The sequence below is a fragment of the Acanthochromis polyacanthus genome, chromosome 20 (genome assembly GCF_021347895.1).
Source record: "Acanthochromis polyacanthus isolate Apoly-LR-REF ecotype Palm Island chromosome 20, KAUST_Apoly_ChrSc, whole genome shotgun sequence".
In the NCBI taxonomy this organism is placed as follows: Eukaryota; Metazoa; Chordata; class Actinopteri; family Pomacentridae; genus Acanthochromis; species Acanthochromis polyacanthus.
The window spans coordinates 23880393-23895388 of NC_067132.1; the positions used below are offsets into that span (position 1 = coordinate 23880393).

Consider the following 14996-nt stretch of genomic DNA (forward strand, 5'->3'; position numbering starts at 1 on the left):
AAGAAAGGGGGTTTGGTGTACAATAGGAAACATTTTATTACTAAAAAGTTGCCTTATACTGAAGGTGCTCTTTCAGCAGCGTTTCCACAACTATTCTTTATTGAAATCACAAGATTGGATTTTTTTTCAACCACTTAATGGAAAAAGACAAAAAAAAAAATCATACATGAAATGACAGTAACTATGGGCTATATACAACAATGGAAGTGGAGGGTAACAGGTGTGGCTTCAGTAGGCCAGCATTGTTTTGGTGTTTTAACACACGAGGCTCATACAGGAGGCACTTGAATGTGAGAGCCTTAGAGCCAGGGGCCGAGCCAGAGTGCTGGAGGGAGAGGAAGGTTTTATAAAAAAAAAACAATGACTACCTTCGCTGGAAAAAAAAAAAAAAAAGAGTACGGTACATAAGGTGTATGCATCTATTCCTTCAGCTCAAACCTGAAGGTCTGAGGACTTGGTTAGAGGGCTAGAGGGGCGTTTGCTGTCACATGTGGGACACTGATGCACATACAGAGCGTTTACACAGGCCTGCACCACAGAAATCTAGAGCACAAAGGGTGCACATTCAAAAGCATGCATCGCCCCACAATGAGCAACGTGGTTAAAAAAAAAAAAAGATGTAATTAGACATCTGCAACTACAACGAAATTTAACTGTCTGCTGCTTGAGATTGTTAATGCAATAGACATACAGTATTTACAGGAATTATATTTTTTCTTTTAAACATCTGTTACTCCAATGCCAGTTAAATAAAAAAGAAAACAAAAAGTTCATAACTGCATTGCGGGGTATGACCGGAAGTTTACAATGATAACTGCAAAAATCAGTGTCTTCAAGAATGGCTACCATTTCAATGATCTATTTACAATAAAACACAATTATTAATCCATAAAGAAAATAATGTTGAGGAGGAAGAACAAAAAAAAAAAAAATCGATGACATTCTGAAAAGAAGTCTGTGGGTTGGCTGCCTCACTGCAGAGCTCCTGTCAGAGCTGGTATAGTGGTCGCTTCTGTCCGTCTGCTCTGGGAGTGTGTGGCGTTCAGGGTGTCAGATCTTCTCCTGGATAAAGGGGTGCTGCAGAGCCTGGTTGATGCTGATGCGCTTGGCTGGGTCCAGCATCAGCGTGCCATCCAGCAGGTCCTTCAGCTGCATCACCTTCTTCCTCTGGTCCTCAGGCAGTCGCTGGCCTCCGATCATGTCTGCCAGCAGGTCTTTGGTGGGGTTGATGGTGCTCATCACCGTCACCTTCTCCTAATGGGGGGGAGAGGAACAAAAACATGAAGGAAGACGAAAGCCAAAAGTGACAACTTCAACATTTTAAAGTTTAAAATTTATTTTTATTGTAAAATGCGGGAAATGTTATCTTTCATCAAAATACAACGGGCTGTAGAAGTAAGGAGCAGATTACCCTTTCAGTCACTTTGTCTACTTCAATGTACAGGAAGTTCAAATTCTGATCGAAGTGCTGGTCTTTGAACAAGCCTTTGCGGATCATCTGAGGAAAGAAACCACAACATTGCATCAGTGTTGACTTCTGGACCACTGCTTGAACAGCAACACGTCTCGCTTCATCTAGGAAACGGAAAGAGTCACTGACGGAACTGACATTCTATGATGCAATCTTACCTTGTTGGGCATCTTGCCCTTGAGGTCCATAGCAAGCTTGATCATGTGGTTGTTGGAAGATCCAGGAAACAGAATTTTGCCGGTGTAGAGCTCGTACAAAGTGCAGCCCACAGACCACATGTCAATGCCGTAGTCGTACGGTTTTCCTATGACTAAGAAAGAAATTGTGAGCCAAAGCAAATTTAAACGCAACCAGTTAATGGTGACTGCTCAAACAGAGCAACTTACTGATTTCTGGAGCCCTGTAAAATCTGCTGACCAGATACGGTGTGATGTCATTGTCTGCGACGTGTGACGCAGAACCAAAGTCACACAGCTTCAGGATGGTCTTTGATTCATTTACCTGTTAAGGACACAAGAAACATACTTACAAGATGCACAATTTGGTGGTTTTTGACCTGATTTAAGGTGATGTGGCACACAGATCATACCAGGATGTTGTCTGGCTTGATGTCAGCGTGGAGGATGTTGCATCGTTTGAGCAGCTTGAGAGCCAAGAAGAGCTGCTGGCTGTATGATCGCACAGCCTTGATGTGGAGTCCAACATCTTTACCGTATTTCTTCAGCACCTCTCGCAAATTCATACTACACACAAAAAAACGCCATCAGATAAATGCTGCACACATCTCAAATGATGATTTAAAATTTTATTTTTTTAAATTCGTACCTCAGAGGCTCAAAGACCAGACAAAGATGCTGCTTGTGGTAGAAGTGCCTGAAAAGGCGAAGGCAGTGGAACTTGTCATCAGGATCAGCATCATTCAGCTTCTTGAGGAATTCCAACTCTTTCAAACCAGTTTTCTGCCTGTTCACCAAAAACACATGCATGGTGTTATCAGTGTGCCAGTGTATTTACATTTCAGAGTGCCAATACTTGTTTAGATAGGAAATGTTGAAATCCATGCATAAATGGTGGGACTCACATGAGCTCGTTGTTTCGGATGATCTTGACTGCCACCTCCTGGCCGGCCCTGGCAGTGTCCCTGGCTCGGATCACGTTGCTGAACACACCCTGCCCCGTGTAGCCATAAACATCATAGCGCTTGTCCAGCGTCTCTCCAATGTTCACCCCTAAATAACAACACAATTCACAAACTTGTATGTAGCAAGAAGGCTGTAAGTCAACTTAAAACAACCTAGATGTGAGATACTGATGCACTCTGTCTTTGCAGGGGCTTTTTTAAAAATGTATTTTATTTTTATCAGGGAGATCATACATATTCTAACGATCATGTCAAGTTCAAGTCATTCAAATAATACACATATCTATATACACATATACCATGTATAATATCAGTCAACAGTCCAAGACACGTTTCAGTAATATTGACTTTTCAGCAGCTGCTCTCCCTTTCATTCTTAAATTACATTTTAAGCAAATATATACATTCTTGAACCAAAAAACAAATGAACAAAGAAGCTGTCGTTCTCACTCATCTACTCATGAAGATAAACTCACAACACAATCTTTTGGCTATCCTGTAAAATCCATATTTTATACAAGAGTAGTTAAAGTAAGTCTAGTCTCCGTGGACCCATGTCCCCAACCCATTTTGTCCATCATCTCAGAAATTTCTGATTGCATCTTTATAGAAAACATCAGGCTTTCTATAATGTAAACATCATGTATAATTTTTACCAATCTAATGTTGGAGTATCTGGTTGAAACCCCTTCTTAGTCAAGGCCTTCTTCCCTCCCACAAGTAATACTCTCATTAAGTATTTGTATGCTGCAGATTGGGTATGCAGTTCTGCAGCTCCCAAACACAGGGCCAAAACATCAAATGGAATAATTATCTGAAATACAGTTTCCAAACATTTATGAACTTCTCGCCAAAAAGACGTGAGTTTGGGGCAACCCTAGAACATGTGGTAATGATTGGCTGCAGTTGAACCTCCAACAATTTTACAGGCGCTTTTGCTTATATTAAGCTGTAACGCCACTTTTGCTGTGACACTGAGCAAGCATCCATGGACTGTTTCCCTGATACTGCTACAGTCCACATTGCAGGCATACCTGCATTTAACAGTAAAGATGTGGAAGCACTTACGGTAGTAACCCTCAGCATCGGTCCAGTTGTCCCTGAGGTTGGGATTCTCTTTGAAGTCCTTTCCTACACCTGCTGCTCTCATTCTGGCGCTCTGCACAAACAGCACAATAAAAAGAGGTCAGTGTTTCACAGGTGTTTCCTATCATTTTATACTCCTTGGCAACAAGACCAAGTCAGTAAATCAGACTCTAAACTGCAGAGGAACGCTATAAGACACACGTTCAGATGTTCCACAGAGCTTAATATCTGAATACCTACATCAAAGTCAGCAGCAAACATGTCATCCGACTCTGTAAACATGTCAGGGGCTGAAGGCTTCTTTGGGTTGGCTCCTGCAACAAAGAACAAGGAAAAAGGAAAACAACACAAGATGAGTTTCTGCTCATACATCACGTTGTAAAACAGTATAACTGGAACATGTGTTTGATTCACATACTCTGCAGAGATCAAAACATGCTGCAGGTGGCAGAGACACCCAGGCTTTGGATTACAAGCCAGCAACTGAATGAGCACATGACAGAAAGAAACAAAATTAAAAATCCCTGCATCACAAAAATCTGGATTTCTCACACAAATCAAGCGACTAAACGCAATTTTAGTTTCTTACAGACTTTTGTACTTGGACCAGTTTTTATTGTGTCCTTGTGTTCATGTGAAAATGCCAGCTTGTTCTAAATTGCAGGGCGGTGCCAACATTAATGTACATGTGTAGTTCAAATTTAAAGGCTGTCAGTACCAATCAGATTTCACCTTTAGAAACTTGACATCCTCCATTTGTGCTGAACTGACCATGAGAGAAGTGCAAGATATAAACACTGAAAAATGGCCTTTTCGCTTGCTACAAAGAAAAAAAAAAATCAAGACAGAAAACTGAGAAAGGACCAAAAGATTGCTATCCCTGATGGAGCTTTTAGCTGTTCAGTGTCTGCGTCTTTCATGTTCACTGAAGGCTGTGCTCTCTCTAGAGATCAAACAGCAGTGACTTGTGTATCCTTCCTACACATTTCAAAGACTTTAACGATGGGTGAAACTAGAGGAAGGACAGAGCAGATTATGGTGTAGTTACCTGGGTCAAGCTAGCCCTATTCTGCCACAGATAACATATATGGTACCGTTCTTTCTATGGCCTAAAGCTCTGACCATTTTAACTAAGATTTAAAGGCTATGTCATTACTGTGTCCTTGGAAACTAGTGTGATTGTACTTCAAAAAACAAGAACATTTAAGTTAAAAACAGCCTTTAAATGCGTTTATTTCTTCAAATCATGGCCAGCAGATATTGCGGTGTGGTTCATTCAGTTGGCCTTGTATGCCAACAGACGTGATCATTCTGACTAGGATATTACCGTCTTTCTCCTGGGCGATGAGGTTGTGCTTGGCTTTGATGTTGGCCTCAAAGGTGTTGAGGTTCTCGCGTTCATACTCCTTAACATCCGCGGCTACTCGCTCCAAGATGTCATCGGGTGAGGGCGAACGGCTACGTGTGCTGCTCTGAGGGCTGCTGGGCTCCGATATCATGTTGGTGTCCTCGTTCACGACCCTGTATTTCTGTACAATGGAAGGAATCATTGGAAATGTTTGAGAAGACATAAAAATATTCAGATCAAATTAAATTCAGTTTTGCCATCGTTTGGCAGATAAAGCAACTACTAAAACAGCAGACTGGATCAGCGTAGGTATGAACAGACCTGGACAATGGCCATGCGCTGCTGGCGGCGCTGTTCGATGAGAGCCTCTTCATCAATCTCCTCACCATCGAAGTCCTCCAACCTGCAAATATAAGCCAAGATTTCAGAAATAGAAAGACGACAATTTGCTGTGGTGATCCATTGAAGTTAGAGCGAATAACAGGATCAGTACCCAGTGTGGCATATCCCAATAAACCAGAAAAAAATCTGATATAATTTACCATGATTTCTATATTTATGAGATGCCCTTTGGGTCATAAAAAAATCCCACAGAGAAACAAAAGAATAAATATCTTCTTTTACTCACACTTCTTCCTCTGAGGACTCCTGGTCGACTTTCATGCCCTCTGAAAGGCTGCCCTTAAACTTGTCTTCATCTCTGCTGCGCCTTCTTCTTCTCTCCCGATCACGAGATGTTGAGCGTCTATACTGTCGGAGTCGACCATACCTGTCTCTTTCATCAGACCTGCAAGGCACAGACGTTAAGAAAAGGATCATTCAATATCAAAAAAAATGCAACCTCTACCTGCCACACACCAAATACAAGAAAATCTCCAGAAAGAAACACTAACATCGAGCTAAAACTCAGACAACTGTCCCAGCATCAGCAACTGACAGATATCTGAATAAATAGGAAAGTCAAAGTTTTCTTTGACTACATGAACTGCTTTGATGCAACTCCAAGAAATATCTTCTGTCGTGAAAACAGGCAAGTGACAACTGAGTGAAAAGTGAACTGCCGTCACCTGTGTCTCAGTGGAGACCTGCTCCGTCTGCGGGGGGATGAGCGGGAGCGTCGGCGTAGTGATGGGGACCTTCGTCTTAGAGGTGAGCGACTCATCCTGCGGCGAGAGGATGACCTGGGGCTGTTTTCTCGTGATCTATCTCTGCCTGGTCCTGCATCTGGCCTGGGGCGCTTCCTGTAAGACCATGAAGCAGACAGACAGGCTGAAGTGGGCATTTTACATTTCAAATCGACCAAAACTGCTCCAGTGCACCTAATACATGAAGAAATATAAGTAAAAGCTGTCAAATTTCTTTTTTAATTCTTCCATATTAAAGACTTACTAATGTGGTTAATCACTACGCATTTCACAGACCCTCTATCAGATATAGGTTGCATAAAGGAACAACAAACTGTCAACTATTTGATCTTTGTGCATATTTCAGAGTCAGATTTGTATTTACTTAGGTGACACATACTCTAAGAAAGTAGTGACAACTTCAGTCAGTCAGTTTATATAACTGGAAAAAGTTAGTAGAGTCAAAACTGTTCACTTACCTCAGTGGTGAGTCCTGCCTGTCAGCATCCCTCCTCCTGGCATCTGGTGAGCGGCTGCGGCCTCTCCTGGGTGAGGACCTTGTTCTGGATGGAGAGTGGCTATGTTTAGATGTCCTGTCTGAGGCACTAGCCGAGGGGTGGTGGACATCTCTGTGGCGAGGGGAAGCGCTGCGTTTCCTCACAGGGCTGTGAGGCCCTCGCCTATGAGGGGACCGGTTCTCTTTTCCTGATGAAGCGTCCTTGGATGGGGACTTTGCTGGCCGCTTGTCCCGGTCAGCTTCTGAGCGACTTGGCCGTTCTCGTCCAGGTGATCTGGACCGTCGGCTTGATCTATCCTGGTTTGGTCTGTCATCCCGCTGTGGAGAGGAACGTTTATCAGCGCGGCTGACTCTCTGCTCTCCTCTAAAGCTGGAAGGAGAGCTGGACTTCCTTCTCTCCTTGGACCTATCAGTGCTGTCTGAACGCTTTCTGTCTTTTGACCTGCTCCTGCCACGGCCTCTGTCTTTAGCACCTGTGTCCTTGGTGCCTTTGGTCACCTTGTCTTGCTTAGACTCCTTGGCAGGCTTGTCTGCAGACTTACTCCGACTACGACGCTTGGAGCTGGTTTTACTGCCCTCTGTTGAGTCCCGTCTAGATTTCCCACCTTTTCCCCCTCTGGGAGATATGGGTTTACCTGAGCTGCCCCTTTGACGCTGTTCTCCATTTCTGAACCTTGCATCTCCATCCTCTTCAGATCCAGAGTTATACCCCTGAAGGATCAAACCCATGCCAGACTGAACCTTGCCCTCCATCAACTGGCTGTCCAGCTCAGCTTTGATCATGGCCCTTTGTTTCTCCAAATCCTCCAGCAAGGCTCGGTCATCCAGACTTGGATTTCCAGAAGAGGGAGAGGATTCAACTTTCTATGAGTTGAGGAGCCAAAGAGGACAGCACCGGAGGGAGAGGATCCCTCTTTGCGTTTGTGTTTCCTATGTTTGTGACGATGCTTGCGTTTTCGGTCCTTGTCCTCTTCAGAGGCATGTTTGTGCTTTTTGTGCTTACTGCGATGCTTGTGTTTTTTCCTCTTGTGTTTACCGCTGCTGCTGTGATGTTTGGACCCCTCCTCTGTCTTCTCACCATTAGTTTCAGCATCCTCCTGAAATGTGACGACATCAGCATAACAATTAAACCAGGCATCATCTCAACATTTGAATTGTTAGATATGTTGCTAATATAGTTATGTTCTTTTCCCTTAAACGTTTGTCTGTTTAATTCTTCCACACTGTGTGCACAGAATGATAAATGATGACTACAGTGTACTGAAATTTGATTAAGGATGATTCTATTTGTTATTTAATTTGTATGCTTGCAGGCAATATTATCAAAGAGATAGGAAGACATCTACAGAGTAAGTGCAACAAAACTTAAACAATTACAGGCAAAATAAATTAGAATTACATTTAATTTAGCTTAAAAAAAGTTTAGATCTGAATTATGACATCATACCACTGAAGATTTTTAGATGTTGGTTTGTCCACCCCTACCTCTTCCTCCTCTTCTTCCTCAGACATGTCACCACTGTCCTCATTTCCACTTCTTTCATGGCTTTCCAGATCTTGTTTCCTGTTCAGTAAATGACAACATTAAACAGTGCATAGGCAATATTACACATTAATGCTAAAACAGCAAGTCAATTAGCTGGCTTACAGAATTAATCGAAAAGAAACGTGAAGGAACCACTGGTCTGACATGGACCCCCACCTTCCTAAACGGATCTGGTATCAGCCATGACAGTACTGCCACTATCAGTTACAGTTATTCAGAGAAAGCAGGTTGCCACAGCAATACCTGGCTTTAAGTTACCTTTCAGGAAATTAACACAATGAGATATTGTAAATAGAAAAAAAGTGAGAACCCTGATACCTGCCCATAATATCAACAGACAAGTTGCATAAAGGTAACTGTAGGGAATAAAACACTGGACAGGTTGGTTCCACTCACACACGTTTTAAGTATAACTATGGATTTGTTATTTTTAGACTTTCAGTTAGACTTAGCAAGCAATTTGAAGATATGAGCTTTAACTCTGGGATTCTTCGGCGGATATTTAACGTACTTGTATTTCATCAGAAAGGGCTCAATCAAATAATTAAAAAAACAGACAATCCAATAAATGACAATGGAAATATAATTTTATTTTTATTTATGTAGCACTTCTCAAAGGTTTGCAAAGTGCTTGGACAGATAACTCAATCGCTTGATCCTCACAATATAACGGGTAAGAATAACTTAAAACAAAAAGACTAAATGCAAAATTATCTATACAAATAATAACTGCAAATAAAAAAATAACATCCACAAAACCTGAACTGTCAAGTCAAGCCACTGACATTTAAATAGCACATTTACAGGAGCCAATGAGCCAAACTACAATAATCTCCATATGGCAGCCAACACCTCGTGCAGGAACTTTTTGTTTTTCTACTCTTCCAGCGCTACTGGATACATGTACATGTGCCCTGGATACTAATGATTTAAGGAACTCTTTCAAAATCCCAATAACCTATACTGTTATCAACAGCACTTTAATCCAGAGAGTGTAAAGTGATGAGGCTACTCGTTGAAAATTATAATAAAAAATACATGTAAATACGCCTATGTTATCCTTGGAAAACACCACAGAACGTGCTGTTCTCTACTTGAGTTAATTAACAAACAGTGTAGATTTAGACTATCTTTTAGTATAATGCTTGTACTACACTGCTTTCATTTACCATAAAGTTGAAGCCATCATCACCCAGAAGGCAGCATTTTATATCCCCTTGAGCACAAGTGAACTCAGCGGCTAATATGAGATAAATCGCAGTTACGTAATGTGCTCAATTTAGCTATAAACTGCAGAAACACTAAGCAGGAACGGAAAGAATGGGGTGTAACTTCAGCGACAGAAATCGACGACATTGCCTTGACTTCATGTACACGCCACTTGTTCTCTGTTCCCATTAGCAATACCGCCAAGATGATTTACACTCGTTAGCACGGTTATGCTAACCGTCTTAGCAAACTTAGAGCTAGCAAGGAAGATCCTGGGGTAGCTTTTAGCTATGCTAACTTACGCTACACTATCGCCGCACGAACAAATGCTTGACTGTGTGTCGTCTGGCATACGCACTTTATTGAGGTACATAGATATAAATGCAGTGGAGGGACGTTTCTTCGTGCAACGCGTTAACCGAAACTTAATGCTAGCTAAGCTAAAGAACATTAGCTAGTTAGCTAAGAACGTTAGTCAGCCGTTAGTTAGCCCCGGCAACAACGTGAACCTGCTACTCTGTTAGCTTCATGGGTTCCAACAGCTCCCTTTGGTTCTATAACCAAGAAGAGGCTTACACCACAATACCACGAACGTCTTATATTTAATTAAATGACTTACACGTGTTCGTTGCCATTATTCATTCTTCTGGACGTGATGTCCATCTCAACGTCGGCCATTTTCCTCAGCTGAGGGGCCTTTTCTTCTTCGCTGGTTTTGAGCACCAGCAGCGTGACAATATTAAAAGGCTAACATGCCCCCCGATGTGCTGGCGGCACACTGCAGACGGGATTTATGAGCTGAAATGTATATTTTGTCCACCAGAGTGTACACTTGTGTAACCTAAAGTTGTTATTAATGTTTTTCTTCAGTATAATAAACACTAATCTGTGAAAAATGCCCTAAATGTGCAGTGTTTGGGATTGGGCAGAACCCTTGTTTAAACACACATTAAACTATTAAGGGTTTATAAATTAATTAGAATGAATTGCATGTGAATAAGTGTCCCATATTCATTTGAAAAGGTTACTTCCATGTGTTCTGGGAATGCCCCAAGTTAACATCATACTGGAAGGAGATACATAAAACATTGAGTGATGTGTTTAAAACCCATTTACCTTTGAACTTTGAGACACTATATTTTGGTCCAACTCAACTAATGAATCGGGGGAAAGATGTAAATCTAATACAGGCTCTACTTGCAGCTAGTAAAAAAGCAATTACTAGAAGGTGGTTGAATTCATCTCCTCCAACATTGAATTAATGGTTTGAAATAATTCTAGAGATATATAAAATGGAAAAATTGACTTACTGTCTAAGAACTTGGAAAGTTGAGTTTGACCAAAATTGGGGAAAATGGATTGAATTTATCACCCTGACACAAAATGACTGTACTGACTACAACTAATTTTATTCACGTTTGTTTTTGAATATTATATAAGCCGCCTTGGTTCATGAGTTCTGCTTGTTTATAAAAAAAAGAGGGAAAAGAGGAAGAAACAGATGTTACAAAAGAATGTGGAGTACTTAAAAAGTTGTATATATACATATGCATTTTATATGTATTTTTGTATGTAAAAAGTTCTCTAATGAAAATATAATTTTAAAAAAATGAAAAGGTTACTTCATCAAAAAAACACACAAAAAGGAGATAGGTTTAGATTGTGCTCATATTTGTGTAATAATAACAATAGTAATAAATGTAAAAAACAAACAAATTTGAAAGTAATAAAAAATACCTGAGAGCCTTACTGCACTATATTCCATTATATTTTAAATTGCCATTTTCTATGGGAATTCTGTGCCTTCATTTTACATATTTTGACATTTGCAACATAAACTGATCCCAAAAAGCAAAAATCGGTGAAGAAAAGTCATCAGAATGTAATGGGTTCATGCCTGATGCTCAAAATTTATATTGGAAATTTCTCTAAATATTACATTAATTAAAGACATAAACTAAATCTATTCTCATGCAGGGCATCATATGGGTTTACTACATCACTGCCATCACTTAAATACAACAGAGGGTTTCAATTAGTCAGCTGACTTCATGGGGTAATGTCTGACTTGAATAAAATTGCACACTCAAGTCAACTTTATTTTGTTACTCAAATTGCCTCAAACTGGAGATTTGATCACTTCAGTGTAGTTGCTGTGTTTGAGTGACCTTTGTAGTGAGATTTTAAGTAGTCCTGATGGCAAAAATGTTAGTTTTAAAATACAAAGAATCACCAACAAAACAGATTCAATCGAACTTGAGGGCAAATTAGATAAAACATAGAAATAGACTGCAGAAACAATTTGTTCTTACCTGTTTATTATAACCTTTCTTATTGTTTGTTCTATTGATTCTGATATGTGTAAATCTTTAGACAGACAGCTATCTAAATTTCTCAAAATGACAGTAGAATATGGCAGATGTTAAAAAACTTTAAAAATCTGAAATGTTACATTTTTTATCCACATTGCAGCAATGTTAAAGTAGATTCATTGTAGTTAGTGATTCAAAAATGCACGATAATTGAGATATGCACACAGATTTCTGCACAGAGACTCTGAGACAATCAAGCCTGCAGCATTGGACGGTGTTAATCACTGAACTCTTGCACCAGTAGTCTTACTGCAGCCTCTGAGGCAGCCAAAAAGCCTACAAAAAGGGAGAAAGCAAAGGGCAAAGGGCGGCTCTTGGAGGTTGCTCGGTCTGCTTTTATCACAGGATGGAGGTCAATTTGTGGGTCATGTGGTTGTTGAAGGCCTCCCGTGCACCCCGTGGCGGTTCTCCTGAGTGTGCACTGCTCACTGAAATGTCATGTGAATGCTTGATTTGAATTCTCTGTTAGGAGTTTGCAACAGTTTTTACATGTTTTGTTGATGTTTTAAAGTGAAAAAGCATGTGACTGTGCAAAGTTAAATGTCTTAATTCTGTAATATAATACTCTAACGACACTTCATTGTCAAATATCTTAGGAGTTGTTTTTGTGTTGAATCCATCCTATATATTTGCACTAATTTCTTTACAAACTCTTGGTTTTATTAGCCTGAATTTAGCAAGTATAATCCCGACAAACCTTCCTGCTGCTCTAACTGCAGACCACCTAAATTTAACTTTAATGGTCTGCTCATTAGAATTTATTTATTTATTTTTGTGGCTTACACGAGACCATAACTGCAACAAAAACCTGAACAACAGCTCAAGTTTTAATTTGCACTGTGCTCAAAACAAGACATGCAAGTTACATTTCATGTGAGTCTGACAGTGTTTTTCGAGAGATAGTCATCAGGCCTGCGAAGAAGTACACGTGCAACAAACAAGCCCATTATCACAAATGTTCATCTTTCTCAAAAGGGAAACCACAACACACGACAAGGAAATGGAGAGTAAAAATGCCAAACATCACGTGTTGTGTAGTGTGTTGCCACATATGAAAATTGAAAATATCATCAGACAGGTCTGAAACATCATGTTGTAATGCAAAAAGTTGAAAAGATGCACCTCTCAGTAGAATTTCAAGGATGCAACAGCATTGAAAGGCTGCTTATTATCTGCTCTTGACAGTTTTATTTGAGGTAGTAAATTGTGTTATTGTGCAGCACCTGTGGCGTGCTTATTCAAAACAATGAGAAAGCAACAGAGGCGTGAAGATACAGCAGCATTAATGTCAGTGTTCTGACAGATGGGACATGTGTTTCTGGCAGATGACAGTCCTGCAGGTGTTACCATCATGTTGCTTGGTAGTAAAAATTCCCAGATGTTTGCTTTTTCAGTTTCAGGTTGGACACTGAAAGTATATATTAAGAAATATTTTTGTTTTTGCTGATCAACCTGCAAGGTTCTATACGTTTAAAGTGTGTGAGTGATAATAATTACATTTTCTGCTGATCTTACAATGTTCTAATTTTCACTGAGTGTTCATCTAATTACCTATCAGGGCTCCGAGGGGCAGCTGTCGTTTGGACAGCCAGATGTGCAGATGGCATGGTGCTGGAATGCCTTCACACAATGAATCAATCCAAGCCCCTCCTGAGTGGACCAGACCTACAGGCAGTGATACAGGCAGATCCATAGCAGCTGTAATATGGATCCTCAGTGCCGTAATCCTTTTACAAGGCTTCACTTTCTCTTCAGCCTGACCATTTGGAACCAAGATGATCACCGTAAACCCACCCTGGAAATCCAAAAATTGGGTAGCATAATAAAGCTGGATGGTGTGTTGTCTTTACAGTCTAGACGTGTGAAATGGGCTCTTTAAAGGGTTCCATTAAACTCAGTAATATATGGGATCAGCTTCATATACGACAGAATAGCATCAGAGCTGTTCACATCCATCCTTGGCCCCATCGCCTGGACCTGAGTTACAGCAGGATTAGTCAACCGTGCCCATATGAACCTCAGATGAAGGCTATTTTGTTCTCCAGCACAGGCAAGCTGTCCAAGAGCACATTCTTATTTATTGACAGCATTGAGCTAGATGTAGTGCATGCAACATGAATTACTGTTCCTCATATTAAACACAAACACACAGAATTTCCCACTTTGACCACAGTGTTACACTTAAATAAATTGATGCTGGTAGGTTTGCTTACTGTCCCAGCAACAGACAAACCGGGTTTCAGTCTAAGTGAAGATGTATCTACCATGCTGATGTGTATCTTACACAACTTGACACTATAAAGCTGAGATTTCCAGAGATGCTGCTTACTAACTGGCCATGCTCTCCTGTTATAAAAAAAGGCTGTCACACAAGCAGCTAACACAGAGTATCAGATTTTTAAGTGTACTGCTCAAAAGCTCCTCAATTTGAACAACTGAAAACTCTGGTTATGTTATCTGACCAGTGGTAGGGATCTTATTCTTATAAACATTTTGGCCAGGAGTGTGACTGCTTGGATCTGTGGCAGACTGCTGACCTCAGTAAACCAACAGCACCATCTACTGCTGCATTTATGTTACTATTTTTGTGGCAGAAACAGCCATAAACAGGCCTGCTCCATTGTCTTCTTCTTCACCTACTTAGTTTGTTGAAACAACGTTAGCCAATTTTTTTGACTTGTGACTCCGCACAATTGAGCAAAACTCATGACCCCTCATCTCGGATGTGAGTTCTTACTACTTTCAACAAACGTTGTTTTCCTTCTCAGGTTGTTTCCCTTGAAGGATTTTTGTATGTGGGCTGCACAGTGTCGTAATGGTTAGGACTTTTGCCTTTCAGCAAGAAGATCCCTGGGTCGAATCCCGGGGTGGACCTGGGATCTTTCTGCATGGAGTTTGCATGTTCTCCCTGTGCATGTGTGGGTTTTCTCCAGGTACTCTGGCTTCCTCCCACAGTCCAAAAATATGCTCAGGTAAATTGATAACTCTAAATTGTCCGTAGGTGTGAATGTGAGTGTGATTGTTTGTCTGTATATGTAGCCCTGAGACAGACTGGCGACCTGTCCAGGGTGTCCCCTGCCTTCACCCGAGTCAGATGGGATAGACTCCAGCACCCCCCGCGATCCTAGTGAGGATAAAGCGGTGTATAGAGAATGGATGGATTTTTGGCTGCTTTGGTTGGA

At 40.8% G+C, this 14996-nt stretch overlaps 1 protein-coding gene across 1 annotated transcript; it reads right to left on the reverse strand.

The window, feature by feature from the left end:
• Positions 1-11: 11 nt before the first annotated feature.
• prpf4bb (pre-mRNA processing factor 4Bb) lies at positions 12-10197 on the reverse strand. Its single transcript, XM_022199387.2, is given in 17 exon segments — positions 12-1254; positions 1412-1498; positions 1630-1781; positions 1858-1972; positions 2061-2214; positions 2297-2434; positions 2553-2700; positions 3681-3771; positions 3939-4012; positions 5026-5227; positions 5368-5449; positions 5675-5833; positions 6114-6287; positions 6650-7547; positions 7550-7784; positions 8173-8251; positions 10062-10197. Coding segments are annotated over 17 exon segments (3051 nt in total). The 5' UTR covers positions 10121-10197; the 3' UTR covers positions 12-1050.
• Positions 10198-14996: the final 4799 nt, after the last annotated feature.